The sequence below is a fragment of the Sprattus sprattus genome (assembly GCF_963457725.1).
Source record: "Sprattus sprattus genome assembly, chromosome: 13".
NCBI classification, from domain to species: Eukaryota; Metazoa; Chordata; class Actinopteri; order Clupeiformes; family Clupeidae; genus Sprattus; species Sprattus sprattus.
Window position 1 is genome coordinate 17,010,031 of NC_137911.1, and position 23,097 is coordinate 17,033,127.

A 23,097-nucleotide genomic window follows, 5' to 3' on the forward strand; every position below is an offset into this window, starting at 1 on the left:
CCTATATGTTTTTGGAGTTAAGGATGACAACACAGTGTTTTGAATAACGAATCCGAACTAAAGAGCCTGTTGTTCCCCACCGTGCCATGTTTTACATGAGGTTTAATTAAAATGCCTGCTTTGCCTTGACTGCTTGCTGCCACTAGCGTGCTATTCTCCCACACACGTGCAGTATAACCTCACCAGTAATGACCACATGAATAGTGAAGTGAGAGGTTTTGCCACAATCATTTTGAACCCAAAAAGTGCTGCTGTGTGTGTGTGTGTGTGTGTGTGAAATCATGGCAAAAGCATTCTGTTCTACTTTCCAGGCATGGCGTTGTGCTTGGCCAGAGAGAGTGGGGGTGTGAGGTGGGGTGGGGGGCCGGCAGGAGAACTGAGGCATTGTCTGAGGACAATGCTGCGCTTCGGTGTCAGCAGAGTGTCCCTCATGCTCCAACACAAGCACTGGATTTCGGTGCTGGCAGGATCACTCTGTCCTTCCCCTGCTCACAAACTGGCTCCAAATCCACACTGATCCCCTTGTGTTCACAGGCACTCCCTCAACCTGCCTCTAGGGGGCATTATGGGCTCGGAAGCGCACACACAAACACTCACACTCACACACGCACACACACACCCACACCTTCTCTCTTTGCTCTATCAGTGGAGAAGCATTTGCAATGCAGTGCAATGCACTGACTTATGGCCTTGTTCTCATGCGGAGAACAAATTACTGTAAAGGCAAAAAGTTAATAAGGTCGTGAAGAGAAGTTGTTTATGGGTAAATTAAAGGTCTCCCGTACTTAAAAATCAAAGTCAAATCTTACTTTTTTTGCATAGTTCTAAAGATTTTACCATATTATGTGTTATGTATTGAACTAAGCACATTATTCTGATTTGACTTCCACATATTTCAAAGGGATTAGAAAATGAGTAGACACTGTCATTGTGCAGAAGGATGGTGCCGTTAAGACAGTACTGGGTCTCAGGCGATACATTTGAGCCTTGCCCTTTAGTGGACGATGGCAACACTGACCTAACCCTTGTGTTGTAGCAAGGTATCTCGTATTCCTCAAACACATTACACTAGCAATGCTTCTGTTCCTCCTTAGCTGAGGTGGAGTGAACCATACAGCCTTCTCCAATCAGAGCAGTGGTTATAATGAAGGCAGTTGGGCAAGCCTGTGGGTTAAGACCCTGGCCACACAGTAGGACCTGGGCGCTTTTCAGGCCCGAAATAATTTAGTTTGTAACATATAGGTTAGCTTACATGTACTAATTATCCTCATTAAAAAAATCAGGTCATGAGTTGTGGACATATGTACAGCTTGTAAGTTGTGTTAATGTTGGTAATGGTGGAAATATATAATATACTTGCGGTTGGCTCTTTAAAGATGACAAAAGTATGAGGGCTTTAGACGTGAATGGAACCTAGGAGCTTCCCGCTGAAGCAGACTAGGATTCTATTAATTGACCAAGTGGTGACAGCCAGGGGACCCAGACTAGTCTGTCTAACACACACACACACACACACACACACACACACACACACACACACACACACACACACACACACACACACACACACACACACACACACACACATTCTTATTGCCAGGAGACGTGTGAGCCGGCTCTTGGCAGTGTGGGACTGGTGTCCTGAGGTGACTCCCCAATGTTGGCCCGTTTCCTCCTTCACACAACCCAAAGGAGCGCACAAGGCAGTGGATCAATACATGAATGTGTGAAAGAACAAGCCAACTAATCAATCAACTGGCCACTCAATGAACCAAAACAAGTAATCAGTCAATCAATTTTTCAATAAGACTGACAGATGATTGAGATCATAAGTAATTGACTCAGCAACCGAGTAAATTATTCAATGAATGAACAATTCACTAAAAGGAATACATGACTGAATGAACAAATGAATGAATGGAGAACTGACATCTAGAGAACATTGTGACAAGCATCATATGCCAGGGCACTTGTTATAGTTATACGAGATATTAATTAATATTATCCAGTGACCAAAAGACCAAAACAATCCCACAAAAGAAACACTTTGTACTTTGCTAAGCTCTTGGCAGTATGAGGGTAGTGTCCTCAGATGACTAACTGACTGATGGGGAAAATTGGAACTATTCTCTCCACTCAGTGAAAAGCCTTTAAGAAACCCTTCCATCCATACTGATGCGCTGGATTTCCAGCAGTACAAAAACCTTTACAGTAACAGAGTGCTAAAATGAGCAGGAGAAATCATGGTGAAATAATCGATGAGTCAAGAAAGAAGGAGAGCTCAAAGTTTAGATGAAGTATTGATTAATGGCATCAATTTGGATAAGAGAATGAATTAAAGAATAACGGAATTAATGAAATTAACTTAATCAATCACTTAATGGAAGCTGTGTGAATTGATGGTTGACACGTTATTTGTATATCTGAAAGTACCTTAGTTTCAGATGGGTCAATTTTGGCACTTGAGTCCTGAGTTGATGTTTGCAACAATGCCAACCTGGATGTTATCCTTGGACTTTCTCTGTAAATCTAATATTTTACTGTAAATGAATGAGTGAATCAGTCAGTTAGTCATACTCTCTCTCCTCTCATTCACTCATTCATTTACAGTAAAATATTAGATTAGATTACTAAATGAATGAATGAATGAATGATATAGTGACATGTTGGGTTAGCGTTGGTATACAACTGTAACATTTTCAACCTCTAAAGATCCAAAAAGACATCATTCTTATTTCCTTACCCCTGATCTTATGGGATTGACGTGGTGAAAAGACAGCCTGTGTGAAATAACTCCAGCGGATGTGGTTGTCTCAGCGTTCCTCCAGCCCTCTGAGCATCTACCTCTGCCCCTGCATCAGCTGCGTCCAGTGCGGGGAACCCTGTTAGTATTCTTGTGGAGAGGCGGCCGCTCTCCTCTCCTCTCCTCTCCTCTCCTGCACTGCCTGGGGTGGGTCAGATTAATAATGCAAAGGCCCTTTTATCATATGGCCCAGGCTGTCTCGGGGCCATCAGCCCGATCACATTTCACTCACGGAGCAGCATCGCACCGCACCAGCCTGACATCGCTTCATCACTGGCCCATGCAGGCATCAAAGAAGCCTCCGGAGGAAAGACGACCAGAGACAGCTGAAGGATGGATATGATCATGTACTTTCTTTTTTTTATTGGTGTTTGTTTGTTTTTGGTGTGTGGCAGTGTGTGTGTGTGTGATTTTGTGTGTGTGTCTGTGTGAAGTGTGTTACTGTCATGTTGACCCTTGGTCCTTCTGTTGTGACTAAATATTTACCAGCTGTCTAGATCACTGCATCAGTATGGCACACTGACTTAATACAGTTACACGTCGATGTTAAATCAGATTTTCAAAACAGGTATCATAAAAGTGCCCACAACCAACATTTGATGTAAATTGAACAGTTGCCTAATACAATGTAGAATCCCCAACAGGGTCAGCATCCATTGCACTCATATATCTATATTTGAGTATTTTTTGGCGGGTTGAAGTCTGGGTCCACCACAACGTGTTCACTACATAACAAACACAAGGCATTATCATATTTTGGTCCCCTATGCTTTATTGCATTTGTGGCGAGATGGAAATCATTTGACCTGCTGACAAAGCTGTATATGCGCAGCGATGGGGCTGCAACACACTGTGGTGTGGATTAAGCTCTCAGTATCTCAAAATAGCAGGGCTAGGCAATGGGCAGCTTGGATTGCGGTTTGTGGTCTGGCTCCTTATGTAATAGTTTTTTATATTTCACATAACATTACACAATTTATTAGGTCAGCAGAGAGCTGTGTTACCAAGACACTCAACATCTGTGTTTATGCTTCCAGGTTTACCGGGTTCAGCTTGTGCCGGACCAGCATTCCGTCTGCGCCTAATCCAGTCATGATGCAGGTCCTGCACAAGTTTTTGTGACGAATTGTGAACAGACTTTTAAGGGAAAGCCATGAATTCTCCATGAGAACATGAAAAAAAACGATGTTATATATGATGAGTATAGCTTGTTGGTTGTACACTTTAACTATAATTTGGTTTACTGAGTATCTTGGTGAAACACTGTAAAGATCTAGCTGCAACCTGGGATTTTCCATTTAGGCTTAAAAATATTAAATAAATGCCATTTCCCATTAATGCTCCATAAAAATCGAGCAAAGAGCTCGTGTTTTATACACTGTACAAACTGCTTGATGTAATTGTTTTCCTGAGTGGTAACTTGGAGACACTACACTACACTATTTGGCTGCTGAGATGCGGTATCCACAGACCTCATCAGCACTGCCCCTGGCTGCAGACAAGGCTCTGTGGAGGAGCCCAGAAAGACAGGCAGGCTCTCTCTGGGTCTTCCCAGCACTCAACTCAGATTTATTACACCAGACAAAAACTCCATCTAAAGCTGGACTGTTGCATAATGATGAGACAGAGAAACACCACCTATGCATATATGAAAAAGATGAAGGAACACACAAAGCACAGACCAGAGAGTCAGCTGTCTGACAGATGGCATGGCAAAACAGGCGAAAGCCTACTATATGTCTCTGGATCTGGGCCAGCATCCTTTCCAGAAGTTGTATGTTGTGTGGGAGCATTGTTTGTGGCCTGATGGTGCTGAAACACACAGAGATCCAGAGGGAGGCAGCAAAGTTCATGTAGTGTGTCTCACATCACTGTGAACGCACTGGTTAAGATGGCTTAACTACACACACTGAGGAATCAGTAAGAGTATGCGACTGAGGTCTTTCAAACACAGCAAAGCAACATTAGACCTCTGAACCTCTGCATCCTTGCTCGACTCAGTAAGTTGCTCTTTAGCGCCACCCACTGGGTGTCAGAAATCTGCAGCAGTAGTCCAGATTTATTGTACTGCTTACATTCTGGGAGTACATAGCCATGAAATGTAATGGTTTCAATAAAATGTTTTATTAAAACTATAAAACCAGAGTGGTCTTAAACGTAATTCGAATGATCATGATATTCAGCACATTCATATCTCATGGAAACAACTACAGTCAACTGGCACATGTTCTAAATAAACTATGTGATGTCATTTAATGGTTTAATGGGTGAGGTAGATGGTTTGCAGTTATGATCTAATGGAAACTGCTCAAAGAGCTCTAATGATCTTTTTAAGAACTTGCACACGTACAGAAATGCTTTGCCATAATCAGTCATACAGTACATCAGTCATGTGTAGGCTTGAAGTTGCTATTTTTGTGTTTAAATGTTTGCCATAAAGTGACATATATAGCTCTATACTGTAGCATGATGAGCTGCAGCGTGTTTCACATACTGGGTCAAGCGGGATAACACAGGAAGCAGGTCAGTCACTGCACCTGAACAGACTGACTACTGTAAAATAGAATTAGAATTCTATTCTAATTAGAAATTCTCTTGTGTTCACAAAGCTAACTCTCACCTAACTGTAATAGAATGCAGTTAATTTGTTTTACGTTCATCCGATACTGTATTACTTATAATATTAAAAAAACATCCAAGCAGCTGTTCATTTGTTTAATGCTTATCTAAGGGAACAACCTCTGAAATTATTAATAATAACTTGATTCCCATTAGTGTAGAGGTAACAATAAACAATGCTCTAGTTTACATCAGAAGATGGACACACTTTGGAATCTTATGAGTTTAAAGAATGGCTAAATTCTATACCTAAATAGGGAGATAAGAGAATGACCTGTGATGCATTCATAAAGCACAAAGCCAGAGTTGAATAGAAATCTTGTAAAATGTTCGACTGAACTTCCTCCATATGAACACAATATTAAAGGCAGATTGATTTTGGTTCCCCTCCCCATTTTTGGGCTCTCTTTTTTTTTTTGTATAGACCGACTAGAGTGAAGAGAGAAAAATATCTGAAATAATGGTTCTTTCTAATCAGTTGAGTTCATCTGGAAATGGCTTATTGAATTTGAGCCTGTTTTGAATTTCAATGAACTCTCTTGCTGCTGGGAGAAAAGGCGTTCCTTGGTCAATGTGGTTCAATAAGCCAGCCACCCATATAACAAGACGTTCATTTGGGCATCGTACGCCTCGCCCATTGGTTTCGACTGAACGGCGTCTGCCTGCTAACTTGGAGCCAGGGCCTGTTGCAGCATATTAAACAGCACTTTCAGAATCTCAGCATTCACTCCTGTTCATTTGCACTTGAGAAAAAAAAATATATGAAAAGTTTTTGCCTGTAATAAAAACCTAGAATGGGATCTCAAAGATAAGATCCTCTACAAACCATGTGTTGTATGACTTCCAGTGGGCAATAGATATGTCTCAGTAGGCTGTCCAGTGGCCATACCTGTAGAAAAAAGTTGATCTTTCCTCCCTATTACTTAACCGGAAGTTGGAGGAGTAAGTTGAAATGAACGTTTAAAGACATATAACCATACAACACAGATGCAACATTGAGCTTCTCCCCCAAAGTCAAAACTTGGGAACTGACTGATCAGAAGAAAGAATAAACATATTTATTATATTTAGTCTTGATTTGTTTCCATGTAAAAGCACTGCATTAAGCATATTGCACATGCATTTAATACTTGCCTTGTATAACATCTGACATTCACTTGACAAGGTTATATTTTGCTGACCCACGCAAAGCTGCAATCGCAATTTCAACATAGTTACTATACCAGCCTGGAAAAGTGATCACAATGAACATACTAACAATACAAAATAATGACAGCAGGGAAAATAAAAATATTGATAATTTCTTCAGGATATAAAGAAGATATAATGCCATGATTGTCAACAATTCACCACTTAGAGAATGTTACAGTTATTAGCACAACTCAATCATTAAGAAATGCAAGAAAAGGAATTATGGGAAAATGCTGAAGCAACATTGGCACTGAAATGCTCACTGAGGGCTAAATAGCATAGGATGACTCATTATAGTGCATGATGAATCATTTATATCTATACATCTATAATCTAGATTCTGAATTATACAAAAATAACAGTCATTAGTTAGAGGCAAAGGCCTGATGCCCTCTAATTTCAGTAAGGCCAAAACTCCCATTACTGTCTGTCCGTTTCCTTGAAGAAAACTAATACCTGCCTTCTCTCCTGACATACTCAGTAACGCATGGGAAATGAGATGATCTCTTGAGGTAAGAGTGTAACGTAGTATGTACTCTTTCCATAGTGAGTATGCTCATCCCATGGTAAATTCACAGTATGTTTGACCTGGCAGGCATCTCATCTCATACCTGATAACTCAAACGTCCATGAACCGCTGTTGTTTATACTTGCAGGTTCATGGGACTCTGTTTGGACTTACTATGTTCGAGACACTTCTGAATTTGATCAGCACCCTACCAAAATCAGCAGGCCAATATCAGTATGACCTCCATGTGTAGACACCTCTATGTCACCTCTAGGTACCTTTATCTGTCACATTCTCTTAAGCCATCTCGATGAGAAAAACTCTCTGCATCTTACTTCTAAACATTCTACACCTGCCATTTACAGATTCTATATCTTACACCATTCATGAATGTAAACTGCAGTTAGACATTGACAAACATGTAAAAGTAAGAGTGAATGCTGCCCCGGTGGACTAAACAAACAAACAAACAAACAAATAAACAATGAAATACACAAGAACTCATGGTATTTCATGGATCATGGCAGACTTCTATAGAATGCTTTATTTAGAATAAAAAAATAATAAATTAACACAAACAAATATGCAAACTCACATGATGTGTAAAGTCAATGGAATTAAATAAACAGATTGTAAAAAAAATGAATATCAAAAAATCAAATGGTTATGAAATGTCAATACATATGTAACATTAATAAGGTATATTCATAACTTATTAGACAAATATATGACGAGTGACTGACATGAAATATTTGAATGAAAGAAACGGGAGGTTTTTTTGTTGAGGTAATAAGCACTGCATTTTGGCAGATTATGATTCACAATTGTCTGCCTGTATTTTCAGTTCTGTCAATTCTTCTCTGAATAAAAATAACTGATAACAAAAGTTGCTTCTCACCGTTAAGAAGGGTGTCTTGTGTTTGATGTCTGTTGTCAAATTTATATTCATGCGTGTCAGACATGTCTACAAGAAAGGTTTGCTGTCTAACCTAGCATTCTCCTCAGGTTTTCTCAGAAAATATGGGCATGTCTTCATCTGTGTAAAAGTTGAAGAGTGTTGTCATGAAATACGCAGTTACTGTAAGCTCAAATATCTTGTCTTTCAGCTGAACTATTAAAAAAAATACAACATACGTTTTATATACAATATCTACCTACAAGGTACAACTGCTATAATTTCATAAAATATGTAAACAAATTTGTTCAGCTTTTTTTTGACACAGTTGACTGTGACAACAGTTGAATTCACACTTTTCACATTGGATTTATTTCTGTATAGACATCCTTAACAGTGTTATAGTACTGTACCAGGCCTCCACCATACAGCTCCATAAAAAAGATAACAAGATAAAATGGACCAACACACATACGACTGAAAAAGAACCAGCACTGGTAGCAAATAAAAATATATTTTCCAGGGACTTTTTTTTTTTTCTCTCTCTCGTTGTCACTTTGAGGGAGAAAGAGTCATCTGATGATTCACTGTTTTGGCCTGGCGGATCTGTTCAAGACGAGTTGAACACGGTATACTGTAGCTTAGAGATGACATGCATTACAATCAGTCGCTTTATTGAGACAAGAGAGAGACCAACCAGTTCTCTCCATCAACACGGCCAAGTCACAGTCGTCATACATTTAAGAGAATCTCTTTTAGGTGATAGTGTTTCACTAATTTGTCCTTAGCGGTTTTCTTACTTGGTTTCATTGAATACATTTTTCTCTTATTTTTGCAGAGAGCAAAAAAATTATATCAGACATCACATATAATGTATAAACAATACAAAGTTTCAATAGATTTTTTTTTTTTTGGCAGGAGTCCTTGTTACTGTCTTTTTTTCCTCCCACTCTTGTAAAACTGCCAGCACTATGTGTCGCTTACATGCTTGAAATGGCCGAAATCATTTTCTCCTTTTTTTGTACAGGATTACAAAACAAGATTACGCCATGGATCACATACCTCTAAAAGTCACTTAGGATTATGATGTAGCCGTGAAATATTCTACACTGATAACGTCTCCGACCATATAGAAGAATAAGGTCACTAATGTTTCTATTTACCATCTTGGTATGCTTACAATAGTAAGTGTGCTTTATATTACAGTACATGGCAGAGTTCAACGTCTCAGCACAGCTCAGGCAGAAACATCTTTCCCTTCTTCAAATTGCAACTCCCGATTGGATAATTTTGTTTTAAAATGTCTTTGCTCTGTTTCTCTCTCTCTTTCTTTCGTGCGCAACACTTGCCATTCACACATAATATTCCTTGTCCTTGTCTTTCTGTTTCTTGTTGCTGCTTTTCGAACTCGACTGTTTGTCCTTCATGACGGCTCCATTCGACTGTGCTGAGTTAGTTATGTAGTTTCTCGTCTCGTCCACCTGGTAAGATCCCTCGTCCCTGTTTCTGTACTTGTACATGGCATACAGGAGAATAAGGATGCATAATGCGGCAGCAGCAACTATCCCGACGACCATCCCTGTGGTGCTGCCAGATTCACGGATCCCCTCGGAGGGCCCCGGAACCCTCCTCACGCCCGGCTCCGTGGGGATTGCTGTGGGTACATTACGGAACATGGGGGTGGTTATTAGCGAGCTCTTCAGCTTGGTGCTGTCTACCTCATAGGACGTGGGCAACGGAAGCAAGACTATGTCTGGCTGGGGCTTAAGCTCTCGGTTATTCATTTTGCCCGCGGGCAGCTTGGGTCGCTTTTCATGAGGAGGGGGCTCCGGCGCACCTGCGCCACGACTCAGCTCAGTAGTAGTAGTAGTCCTACCAGATTCGAAGGCTTTCTTAGGTTTAAAGTCCTTGGCTTCCCACTTAGGTGCGTGAACTTTGTAGCCACCTTCAAAGGCCGACGTGGACAAGGTCTTATCTGTTACCAAGGAGAAGGTGGTGTAAAAATCTTCATCATCAGTAGGGGGAAGTTTAGAGTCGTATGATTCCCCCGAGCCATACCCAGATATCACCAAGCCATCACCACAATCATCGCTGCCTCCGTCCGACAAGCAAGGTACCCCCGCCTCCGTTGTCATGGACAGGTACTCTTTGGTGGTCTCAGTAATGGTGGGGAAGGGGCGGAGGGTTGGGGGGGGAGGGATGGAGGGTGCACGAGTAACTAAGGGAGGGAACTCTAGGGGATCTTCAACAAGTAGTGGGAAACTGAATTCTCCTAGGGGAGAGCAGAGACGACAGAAGCACAGTTAGGGAGAGATAGTGGTGTGACAGTTATAATTAAGACAACCACACGAGTAACACTTCTGCAATACTACAAAACCATATACTTGGCAATAATGACTGAAACTATAAAATTAAGATGTATCGAAATTTGAAATCAGAAGGACAAAGTCAAAAGCAAGCATCAAACGGCTTCAAGAGGCTTGCAAGGGTGAGCCAGATATGGACCTACACGGGAGAGAATCACTGCCTGTGTACTAAAGCAGACTCTGATGCGTGGGCTGTGAATCTCTCACACTAACGTCAGTCTTTGATAAATAAATCACAATTGCAGACAAGAAAGAGTGACTGAAGACTGAAACCAAACCAAACTCAAATCCTACCTCTTTCTGTCATGCTGCAGCACAGTGGATGCACTGCCTTCTGCCAAATCTATTCAGTGCTTAAACAGTAAACTCAGATCTATACTGTGCTTTAACAGTACACACAAATCTATACTATGCTTAAACAGTAAACTCAAATCTATACTGAGCTTAAACACTACACTCATATTTATACTGTGCTTACACTCATATTGGTGAACATTTTGTGTTCTTAGTGTATCCTTAATCCACATGAGCATTAAGAACAAGCTGATTGAGAGAGTAAAATATTATACAGACAGCCTTCCTGTTATACTTCCCTGCAAAAACAGCTGGCTCCTTGGGAAGCCTCTTGCCTTTGAATGCATTTCTAAAGCAACCAAAATGGCAGCTTGAAGATTGATACGATTATGACAGCTGAATGTTCGGGCTCTTTTATGCCTGAGGCCTTTTATAATTTGTTGGTAAGATGCTGGACTAGATTCTGGTAAAATTGTGTCATTGCTTTATGAATGAAGTTAAATGAATTAGAAGTTGATCATAAAATATAAAACTGAGTAAAATGAACTTTCCCGCTGTCATTTTAATGGTCATACACTACGAATGCAGTAGCTAACATGCTCATACAACGACAACAGAACCGAAACTTTAGCGTAAACCAAAGATGCAAATTCAAATCATAAGAAAAGGAAACAAAATATCACACTACAAAAGAGAGGCACAACACATGTCAAGCTAATTATTACTCTTTTGATTATATACATCACAAAAGGCATTCACATACAAGTTCATTATACAGTTAGATTGATCAATACGACATAAGTTCCACACATCACATTGAAAGGGATAGGGTAAGGGGTTGTACACTTACATCATCAAATTGCCCGCATGATTTTGGCATGAAGAAAAAAAGTTTACAAAAGAAAGTTGTGTAAGAATGTTCTTGGACAGGTTGCTCATAGAAAAAAATATTTTAGCCAGTATATTTCTCATTAGATATATTTCTAGACATGAGTGACCAGGGCGGCAACAACACATACATTCACACCACAGACCATGGAAAATAAAATTCACCATAATTCAGTTTTGTTTTTCTTCAATAAATAACCCAGTTTGAATACAAAACTGTACATATTTGAGTTTCTGATTTGATATATCTTTCAATAAATATCTACACTCTAATAATTTGATAGGTTTTTGCTTAAATTCATTTATTCTTTAGGTTTGAATGAATGAATGACTGTACATATTTTACCATAACTAGAGTGGGGAGGGAGGGGGCGGTGAGGGGGAGGGGGGGACCTATGAACATACTACATAGGAAATGACAATGATGGGGGTGATTGAGTAAGTCAGTGGCCATGTCCATGTAAAGGCAGAACGAAGCGGTCGGGCGGCATTAGAGCTTTTAGCTGTAAGGAAGGGATGGGGATATACAAACAATGAGCATATACATGCCCATCTACGGAAAAGAACAAAACTCTAACACTGACAATCTGACAAACCCTAAACTGCAACTTCTTCGCCATGCAGTTCGGATTTTTATTTTTTTTTGGCAACCATTCATTAATTCAATTGTTCATCAGTATAGTTTAAAACAAGAGGACATATCAGCAGATCTGGAACCTTTTCATCGACAATAATATGTGCTTTTTCGTGAGGGCAAGGGGTGTGTAAAACAGCTAAGTAAAAATGGCTACACTGTCACACATAACCATAACACATTTGATCAAGTAGCCTGGTCACAGAATCTTAAGCACATAGAATGTTCGGTGAATTAGTTCCAAATCCAAAAGTAAGAATAAATATCTAAACATTATCAAATAGATCATTACTTTTTATAAAATCACATTTAGTTTTACTCTCAATGCTACTGTTTTTTCTCTTAAAAAACTGAACTGAACCCAAAGAATCAGCAATTCCAAAATTATACTAGCAAACAAAAAAATGAAATTGGTTTGAGGGTGTGTATACACTAAGAAACAAAACTACCAGGGACGAAAGAACAAAGCAATTTGAATTTTCACACACTACAACCAGATGCACACACTAATTGTAAAAGACACACTTGAGAGGGACAGTTAGTGGCTAACTGTCGCCTCTGTCATGTGACCCAATGACAAATATATCTGTTCTGGTTAGTTTTAGAACACGTAAGACGCGTGCAGTCTGGATGTATGTTGGAGACGAGAAGAGAATTGGCTGAGAAATGGGTTAATCTTTTACTGCAGATGTTGATGCATGCTTAGAGTAAGTTGCATTTAGGGAAAGTAGAGAAACAGAGAGCAGGCTGGGGTTGGGAGGACGATAGATGTCAAAGGTTACATGTCTATAATTCCAATTCACCAAGGGCTGTAGGTTATCAATGGGATTTAAATGTCATATACATTACACTAAGTTATATTATACATTGTATTACGTCAATTCATTTAGCTTTGTTCGTTTGTGTGCTTACACATCAACAAAAAGACAAACCTACAGACTTTGGTTCAACAGTCAGTCACTTTTTGAAGGAATTCCACAAGAGGGGAAATAAATAAATAATAACAAAAAAAAACATTCAGTGTGATTGAGATTCAGTTCTTTAGCCATCATTTTTGTACATGAATATATTTTGCAGACCACTTTATTATGTTTTGCAATTGATCCCCAGTATGTAACCCTAATCAATATATTAATGTAGTCAATTTTGTCCATTAATTCTACATTTTCATACCGTAATTAACTGTGATTCTCTCCCTCTTTCACATGTAAAGTAAGGGGTGTCGTGTATTCCTCCCAGGCCCTATTTAATGGGATTTTATGGAGCGCGAACCTCAGCAAGAGGTGTGTGAGGTGTAATGCCAGTTAATCTGGCTATGAATTCTTTTAGCCATCTCTATTTTAGGGAACCATCTTAACAGTTTGTAGTTGCTAGCGTGTGTTATATGAAGTGAACATGAACTCATGTTAATATTAAGCTGCAGAGGCACCCAGAGGGTTTCTACGCAAGCTTGTCCGAAGATTATCATTCACGGTACTAGGTCGCCAGAGGATCAATTAACAATTAAACATCAATGTGTAGCATCCATTCCCACACCACACCATGACACTAAATAAATGCTCATTAAATGGTCACTGTGAGTAGACATGGGGTAGCCTATTTGCCTATTTGTGCGTTTGTGTTCACCTGTGGTATATTGGCCAGTTCTCACCACGTTCCATTGCCATTGATACCATAACCATTTTTGCCATATCCTTGCTTGACCTATAATGTATTGTTAATGATTGGTGTGGGCCAACATGAAACAAATGACTGACGTTCTGTAAATCAAATATGACCATGACTTGGGAAGTGAGGTTTTACATTTTTGTCCAAAAGAATGGATACAATTGTGTTAAGTGCTGGCAATAATAGACTTGAGGTCTGTGATATCTCAAGATTTACCATGAGTATGAGCTGCAAAGCCATTAGATATGAATAGCAAATCCAGTAAAGCCAGATTTGGTGCAACAGGTATACAGTGGTTACAATTTACAATGAGTCCTATCAACACTCAGATTTGTACCCTGTATGGGAAGTGTTGTTTTGAGCAATGGCATATCAAGCTACAGCAGATTTGTTTTCTTCTGGTAGTAATATTTTCAAAGATTTTGTCTGAGTAAAAATGTTTTATATATGTATGAAAATAAAAATACAAAATGATTAATTTTGAGCATTTCCTCAAACAAGTTTCTTATTTTTTAATATGGAGGTTTTCCTGCTCCAGGAGGTTTCAGTCTCTGATGCGTTTTTGATTTAAATAAAGTGCAACCATTTTGATTTTAATTAGTCATATTTCTCTCCAGGAAATGAATTGACTGTTCCTCAAAAGAGGCGGAATATTCTGGATGGATGTGCAGCCTACATGTCAATACAGCTAAGGACTAGGTTTTCCGACAACGGTACCTTGTTTTACGAAGACTTGAAGGTAAACCTTACTAAAGTTGTTAACATTTCCACACGTGTTTTCCAAACCATCTCCTAAGAGTTCCCCTAGGTAAAACCTTCCTACGTATTATTCTGGATTTGATTGTCATTTATATTGGTTTGAGCATGCGTGAGATGATTATGACGGGCATTACTCAGATTGAAGCGCAGGTGAAAATAAAAAAAGTTCTCAAATAAGGTAATAGGCTAGATGTTACTCATACATCTGTATTCGCAAGGGATTACAAATTAACCGGTAATTCATAATGTAGCACTAAATGTAATGCAACACAAATTTTGGTCTTACATTGAAGTCAGTGCATACATCCAGACACTAGCAAACCACTTTTAGACTTTAGAATTATTATCTTTTATCTGAAAACTGTGTTAAGAGCGTCTCTTACAGAAGGTATACTTTGCTAAGGACATTCTGGGAAACACCTCGAAACGGTAAGGTACAGCTTAACATATAACTTACAAATAATATAGCATTAAGAAAGCTTTGGTAAACCCTGGCATGGGCATTAACATTACAGACCTCTTGCTGTAAACTTGAAGTTAGTGTTCTATTCTTACGTGAAGGTGTGTCATTTTAGGACGATTGGTGAACATTTTTGCTTTATTTTTTTCTAAAATTATATTTCACCTAAAGTATTAGATAAAGCTATGCTCACTTTAATACGATGCACACACACACACACCACACACACACCACACACACACACACACACACACACACACACACACACACACACACACACACACACACACACACACACACACACACACACACACACACACACACTCTCTCAAACACACAGACACACACACACATTTTAGGAGTGTAAGCATTGTGGGACAAGAGGCCTCTTGGCTGAGTTGTGGAGCACTGGAATATCCAACCATATTAAGCTCCAGCCAGCAGTGATAATTTTAAATGATGTTCCCGTTACCCATTTAATTAGCCCCCAGGGGACCTGTAGTACTTAATTCACTACAATCTCCACCTGTTCATCCTACAGCCAAAGACTTCAAGACCACAAGGAAAAGAGCAGGGGAGGGGGGGATTTTAAGTCTGCCTGGGGATGGACAGAAGACAACAGTGCGTGCGTGGCAACAGGATTGTTTCAGCAGTCACCAGTATGCATCCAGGCACATACCGGTGACTCGCATGTATGATTAAACACTTTTGAGTTGGCAGGTGCTCGACGCAATTCCTGAACTGGGCCTGTGGTTGGTGGGTGCAGTGATTTGTGTTTGTTTATGTACCACTAGTTACCCTCATGTGAAATTCCTTCATGGAAAAAAGGGGGAGATACAACACTTTTACAGGCAGAGAACAGATCACAGGACCACACGGTAGCAGAACAGGGACAGACAGATAGACACACACAGACAAAGTGCTCTGGAGAGAGACAGAGGGGCACACACACACACACACACACACACACACACACACACACACACACACACACACACACACACACACACACACACACCACATAGACAGAGTGTTGTGGGGGATAGAAAGAGATGTGAAAGAGTGTGTGTGTGTGTGTGTGCAGCTGAAGTCTTTGCGTCTTTGCAACTGCAACTTTGGGAAATGCGATGTGTGTGATCTGAAAACGTTAACACCCATCCACCCACACACAACCACACACACACCCACAATGGTATGCTATTCTGAGAGGCAGGGCTATGGGGTTAATATACAACATTAAAGTGAATTTCATGCATTGCAGAATGGATGTTATCTGCGGATGGATGTACCTCAAAGCTACAGTACCACACGTCACAGATGACTGCTTGAGAAGGGATGAGACTGTCGGACAGGTACACTTTATGGCAATAAAATTCTTTTTATGCCATCTGCATTTAGATCAACTTTGTATGCAGATCGGCTTAAGGCTGGGGGAAAGGAGACTACAGGGGTGTTGGGGTTGGGAAAATTGGGGAGGGGGGCAGGGTAGTGAGGGATCATTCTTGAAACACAACTTTCTTGAGAAAGATTACTATCAGCAATAGTGGCCCCTAGTAATTTGATGGCAAGAAAAGATTTTGTTGCCTGGTACAGCGTTTTGCTTTGTTAATCCGAAGAATGAAAAGGTCTTTATAAAGCCTCATGGAGGCACAAATGTTTGCCAAAAAATGAGATATAAAAAAAAATGAGATTGAAAAAAATATATATATATGATTTCAACACCAAAAATCATGCGGCACAAGATGAAGCGAGACAACAAGGAATGCTCGAGTCAGGAGAACTGGGACATCTATGAGAACAGCTTGTATGTAGATAAATGTATGCATATAAATGAATCGAAACTGACTTAAAACTGTAACATAATTCTAAAACATCCACACAAATAAATACCAAGTAAAACAAAAAACAAGAAAAGCCCCCAGCATGCTGTACTGTAATCCCAGATGAAGAGGATGTAACACCTGGAGCAGCCACACACCCATGCAGTCTCACACATCTATTCATGTCGGGGTTAGAATGGCGTGAATTTCTGTGTAAACGTGACTGGATGATCAGGGTCCTCTCAGTATCTGACTGTGTCAGTGTGTGGAACAGAGGGAGGGGAGAACCAATTTAAACCCTCTCAAGCTACTCTCTGCTTTGGGAGAAATTGGGATTGACCTTTCAGTCTGGAAATTCATTTAGCCCCTTTGAGGGTGCGGCACCAGAGAAGAGCTCTGCCGTGTCGCCACGATAAAAGCCTGGTGCTTGTATGGTCTAGTGGATTCGCAGTGTGTCTCTAATCAAAACACATTTTGTGCTCCTTTATAGATTAAGTTTGAATCCAGAAACACACCAGTTAAAACGGAAGGTGCCAGAACTGTCTAAGTTTTCTAATGTGAGGACATTAAATCTCCTCCAATAACCAGCTGGTTCCAATTCAGTACTGGTGGTAATAATGTGTTGTACAAACTGAGATATGTGTGTATACAGCCGCGGAAAAAATTAAGAGACCACTTCAAAATTATCAGTTTCTCTGGTTTTACTATTTATTGGTATATGTTAAAGTAAAATGTACATTTTTGTTTTATTCTATAACCTACTGGCAACATTCCTACCAAATTTCAAATAAAAATATTGTCATTTAGATCATTTATTTGCAGAAAAATGACAATTGGTCAAAATAGCAAAAAAGATGCAGTGTCTTCAGATCTCGAATAATGCAAAGAAAACAAGCTCATATTCATTTTTAAACTACACAATACTAATGCTTACACTTAGGAAGAGTTCAGAAATCAATATTTGGTGGAATAACCTTGATTTAAAATCACAACTTTCATGTGTCTTGGCATGCTCTCCACCAGTCTTTCACATTGCCGTTGGGTGACTTTATGCTACTCCTGGCGCAAGAATTCAAGCAGCTCGGCTTCTTTTCATGGCTTGTGACCATCCATCTTCCTCTTGATCACATTTCAGAGGTTTTTTATGGGATTCAGGTCTCGAAATTGGGCTGGCCATGACAGGGTCCTGATCTGGTGGTACTCCATCCACACCTTTACTGGCCTGGCTGTGTGGCATGGAGCATTGCCCTGCTGGAAAAAACATTTCTCAGAGTTGGGGAACATTGTCAGGGCTAAAGGAAGCAAGTTTTTCTTCCGGAACAACGTTGTACTTTGCCTGGCTGAGGTTTGTAAAAGACCATAAGGATTGAAAAAAGCGGACTGGAGGGTCTTGTAGTTCGTCTTCTCTGATGAGTCCAATTTTCAGCTTTGCCCAACACATGGTCGTCTGATGGTTAGAAGGAGACCTGGAGAGGCCTACAAGCCAGAGAGTCTTGCACCTACTGTGAAATCGGACTCATCAGAGAAGACGAACTTAGAAGAACCTCCAGTCCGCTTTTTCAATCCTTATGGTCTTTTACAAACCTCAGCCAGGCAAAGTACAACGTTGTCCCGGAAGAAAAACTTGCTTCCTTTTGCTCTGACAATGTTCCCCAACTCTGAGAAGTGTTTTTTCCAGCAGGGCAATGCTCCATGCCACACAGCCAGGCCAGTAAAGGTGTGGATGGAGTACCACCAGATCAGGACCCTGTCATGGCCAGCCCAATTTCGAGACCTGAATCCCATAAAAAAAACTCTGAAATGTGATCAAGAGGAAGATGGATGGTCACAAGCCATGAAAAGAAGCCGAGCTGCTTGAATTATTGCGCCAGGAGTAGCATAAAGTCACCCAACGGCAATGTGAAAGACTGGTGGAGAGCATGCCAAGACACATGAAAGTTGTGATTTTAAATCAAGGTTATTCCACCAAATATTGATTTCTGAACTCTTCCTAAGTTAAAGCATTAGTATTGTGTAGTTTAAAAATGAATATGAGCTTGTTTTCTTTGCATTATTCGAGATCTGAAGACACTGCATCTTTTTTGCTATTTTGACCAATTGTCATTTTTCTGCAAATAAATGATCTAAATGACAATATTTTTATTTAAAATTTGGTAGAAATGTTGCCAGTAGGTTATAGAATAAAACTAAAATGTACATTTTACTTTAACACATACCAATAAATAGTAAAACCAGAGAAACTGATAATTTTGAAGTGGTCTCTTAATTTTTTCCGCGGCTGTATATGCATAGATTTGGATGACAGAAGAAATCAGCACTGGGACCAATTATTGAAGCTTTGTAAAGGCTGGAAATACCCAAGTTCTCTCAAATACTCCAAATGAAAGATGAATTACCTGTACTTTTTAGAAGATTAAACTATGTAAGATTAAATTATATTTTGTAAAATATATTTACTTTGAAGAAAAATAATAGAATGAACTGAAAAAAATGTGTTCTCTTTCAAAATGTTAAACTTAGTTCAAGCTTCCAAGTATGGGATAAAAAAGGCAGCTGCTGGTCCTATGGCAAGTATTCACTGAGGTATAACATTATAAATTTGCAGTTAACAATTTCAAAGAAGTATATCTCAAAATGTATCATGGATCAAAATGCACCATTAAAGGCAGCAAAAAGCTTCCTGTATACAATATGATACATTTTGAAGCATCAATGCAGAGAACATGCCACTCCTCCAGACTAATTTTGTACTTTTCTTTGGTTTATACCATGTTATTTAATGAGATGTACAAAAGTACAAAATCAGTCAAAATCAGTGAGCATGTTAACCACTTCGGAAAACCCCATGGGCCAGTGTAGCTTAAAGTACTGATGTGGTTAAAATGACTAATGATTATGACATGATCATAGCTGATTATTTCAACTGAGTCTGTCTAATTGTCCTCTGCGTAAGTAGCTTGACCGGTAACTGTATGAACACTCACATGTTAAGCCCACAGACATGCAGGGATTTAGCTTGAACTGCAGGAAGTTACACTCGGAGAGACCATGGGGAGTGATGCTTTGAGGACCAGGTCCTCAACTGTGTGTGTGCGTGTGTGTGTGTGGAAGAGCATAAGGTTGAAGCAAGCAAAGTGAAACTAACCTAGCCCACCTGCATGGCCTGAGTCGCATTCCTCCAGGTCCTCGTCATCGCTGGAACATTCTGCTGATGACACAATGTCGTCCGGGGTCTTGGTTGGTTCATGGAAAAGCACACACAAACACACACAAACACACACAGGCACAAAACAAAGGGGTATGAGAATTCCTGAAACAACATTAGCTTTTTTTCCTCTTTCACCAAAATCTATTTACATTTCTGATAAAAAGTTTTGTGTGCACTAAAAACTAACTGCATTTTCACAACAACCTTGTTCCTGACTGCATCCCTGGAAGTTAACATTCAATTGACCCTCCAGCCAATTAATTCAAAAGCTGCACTTCTAACCTTCACCTGAAGCTCTGAAATTAATATATTCCATTGTGTGTGTGTGTGTGTGTCTGTTTGTGTGTGTGTGTGTGTGTGTGTGTTCCTGCATCGGTCTTTTTTATGCTGTTGTTTTGATCTGTGCGGCTTACACTCTTTAATTTCGGGGTGTCAACTCAATCTTTCCCCCTGAACGGTTTGCATGGATTTCCATTACTATAGATCAAAGGTATTGAGAGGCGTGGTCTGAATCAAGTGGAGGCATTCAGAGATTATCTGTTGGCCACGGTGGGCTAGAGCTGTGATTTATCCCTTCCCCTCAGTCGCAGGCGCTGCAGCACGGGCCGTTTTTCATCGCTCGCGCTTGGCATGGCTTTATTAGGAAACAGATTAGAATGGGGATAAAATAAGCACTGTCATAGAACAGGTTTATGAAATTATAAATAACACTGGACAGAGTGGAGAGGCCTCTCTTCACAGCGAGCGGTAGAAGCTGTAAATCTCGTAGAGCGTGATGGACTAATAAAACCTTGTCCCTCCTCGTTCTTCCATCTGATGGACTTCCTGTGGAAAAGGAGTTTGAGGGGTGGGTCTGCAAATTGGGAGGGGGGTTCTGGGTGGAGTGCGTTTGGTCGCGCGTCATTGAGAAAGCAGACGGAGTGGCCCTCCACTTGGGAGAGATGTGGAATACAGCTCAGAGTAAATATAAAATTATTCATTGAATTTATATTTGGTGTGGCAAAAAGGGCTCATCTCGCCGGCTGAAAAGAGCACGGAGATCACAGCTGCGGAGCGCAATGAGAAAAGTAATTGACTGATTCCAGAGAAAATGTGAAATTATCCCCGATTTCCCAGTGAAAGGCAGGGAGGAGGGCCGCTTAATATGGTAAACAAGCCAAAGCTTGGCCTCTCAATTGCCATCAGTGTTTAAATGTCATAGACACCACCTGACCGGAATACGTTTTCTAGAGCATTCACACAAAAAATGCAGACTCCAGATTGGCCGAAAAGAGGGAGACTCGAGCAACTGTCAGTTAAGTTATGTTTTATAATTCATGCAGATCCTCCTGCACTTCGTTGCAGATACCAACTTTACCTATAGAGTGTTTTTCTAGGTCCGCATCACGACAACCCACATCAAGTGCCAGGCAACAAGCCGCCTTTCTGAGCCTGGCCACATTATGACATTGTATAACCATCTATTGATACTTTTGTCAGGAAGCAGAAAAAGGCCTAATCCACACATTTAACAATGAGAGAATATGTTTCCATGGAGCATAAGCCTTTAACGTTCATTGCAGCTTCGGGGATTAATCTCTTTCCTCACTTAAACCGGCAGCCTGACAGTGACAGGAACTTAATATTGAACTCCTGGAAGATTAGTTTGTTTCTCTGAGCTTCTCCCATAGCCGTAAGAGTGTAATGCTTCATGGTGTCCGACAGATAAGCAAATCCATCTAAATCCTTTAAATTTATTTTCAGTCTTATTATGCATTATTTAATGCCCAAATGTTGTCCTCCTCAAGAGTCGTCCATTTCTTGGGTTGGTTTATTGATTTTTATAGGCTAAACCTGTGGGACATTGTTTAGATACCCACCTATTTTGTGCTTCACATTATTCACATCTTCCTTAAAAAATTATACTAATCTAGCTGCCAAAGAAAATAAAGTAAATCAAATGTCATCAAATGCAAACATCAATGTACTTTTATTCTATACTTTTGACCCAAAGGGACTGCCTACAGAATGCCTGCTCCTTGGCTGATGGCTGATGCGTAATGAGTGGGGAGAAGCGGATGACTTGATAGAGTCGACTGATGCTCGAGGGGCTTTTTGAATCCCGAGGAGTGTCCCTGCGGTGATAAGCCCGCTGCATCCACCAACAAAGATGCCAAGCGCACCAGGAATCTGCCAGCGCTGCACAGCAGACAAGCGTTTTGAAGAGCAGGTATGTGTGATGTCTGCTTGTGAGATAACGCACTTTAATCACAAGACCACACCAGGGTACACACGCACACACACACACACACACACACACACACACACACACACACACACACACAGAGAGAGAGAGAGAGAGAGAGAGAGAGAGAGAGAGAGAGAGAGAGAGAGAGAGAGAGAGAGAGAGAGAGAGAGAGAGAGAGAGAGAGCAACAACAAAAAAACTGACTTCAAACTGTTTTTAAAATAATATTTGTTTAAAAAAGATCTGGGTTCATTGGACTCAAAGACACAACTTTGAAAATATAGAATTTGATGAATAGGACAGGTGTGTGTATGTGTGTGTGTGTGTATATATATATATAGGCAGGGGAGAGACAGAGCGAGAGAAAGATAGAGAGAGAGAAAGAGAGAACCGGGTTTGTTTGGCCAGTTCTTGATCTCTACCTGTGAAGCAGCTTGCCTGAGTGATTGGCTCTTTTGCCCAAATAAGCTAATCTCGCACTCAGCACAGAAGCTCACTCTACCCTCAAAGGCTATATATTTTGGTTAGTTATTATTCACCTCTTTTCCTTGCGGTTAGCATCGCAAGAGCAAATCTACCTTATCAATGCAGGGTATTTTGAAGTGAGGTTTGGGTAAGAAAATAACTGGAAGGCCTAGCCAATGGTGCCTGGGAACATTAACATCCTTCTGCCTGCAGTGGACCAGAGGAAGATGCAGAGAGTGGCAGAGCTGAGAAAGGGCTGGCATCTAAAGCAGGGAGGTAGTAAATATTTTATA

General features: G+C 40.3%; 1 protein-coding gene across 1 annotated transcript in view; it reads right to left on the reverse strand.

Moving 5' to 3' along the window:
* Positions 1 to 9,368: 9,368 nt before the first annotated feature.
* Positions 9,369 to 23,097, reverse strand: part of nrxn3a (neurexin 3a) — a gene marked incomplete at its 3' end in the record, with an annotated part of 265,845 nt that continues 252,116 nt past the window's right edge. Inside the window, exons 17-18 of the mRNA XM_080849565.1 lie at positions 20,047 to 20,138; positions 9,369 to 10,278 (exon numbers count right to left, since the gene is read on the reverse strand). Of these exons, the coding sequence (XP_080705691.1) occupies positions 9,369 to 10,278; positions 20,047 to 20,138 (1,002 nt within the window). The remainder of the gene's footprint in view (positions 10,279 to 20,046; positions 20,139 to 23,097) is intronic.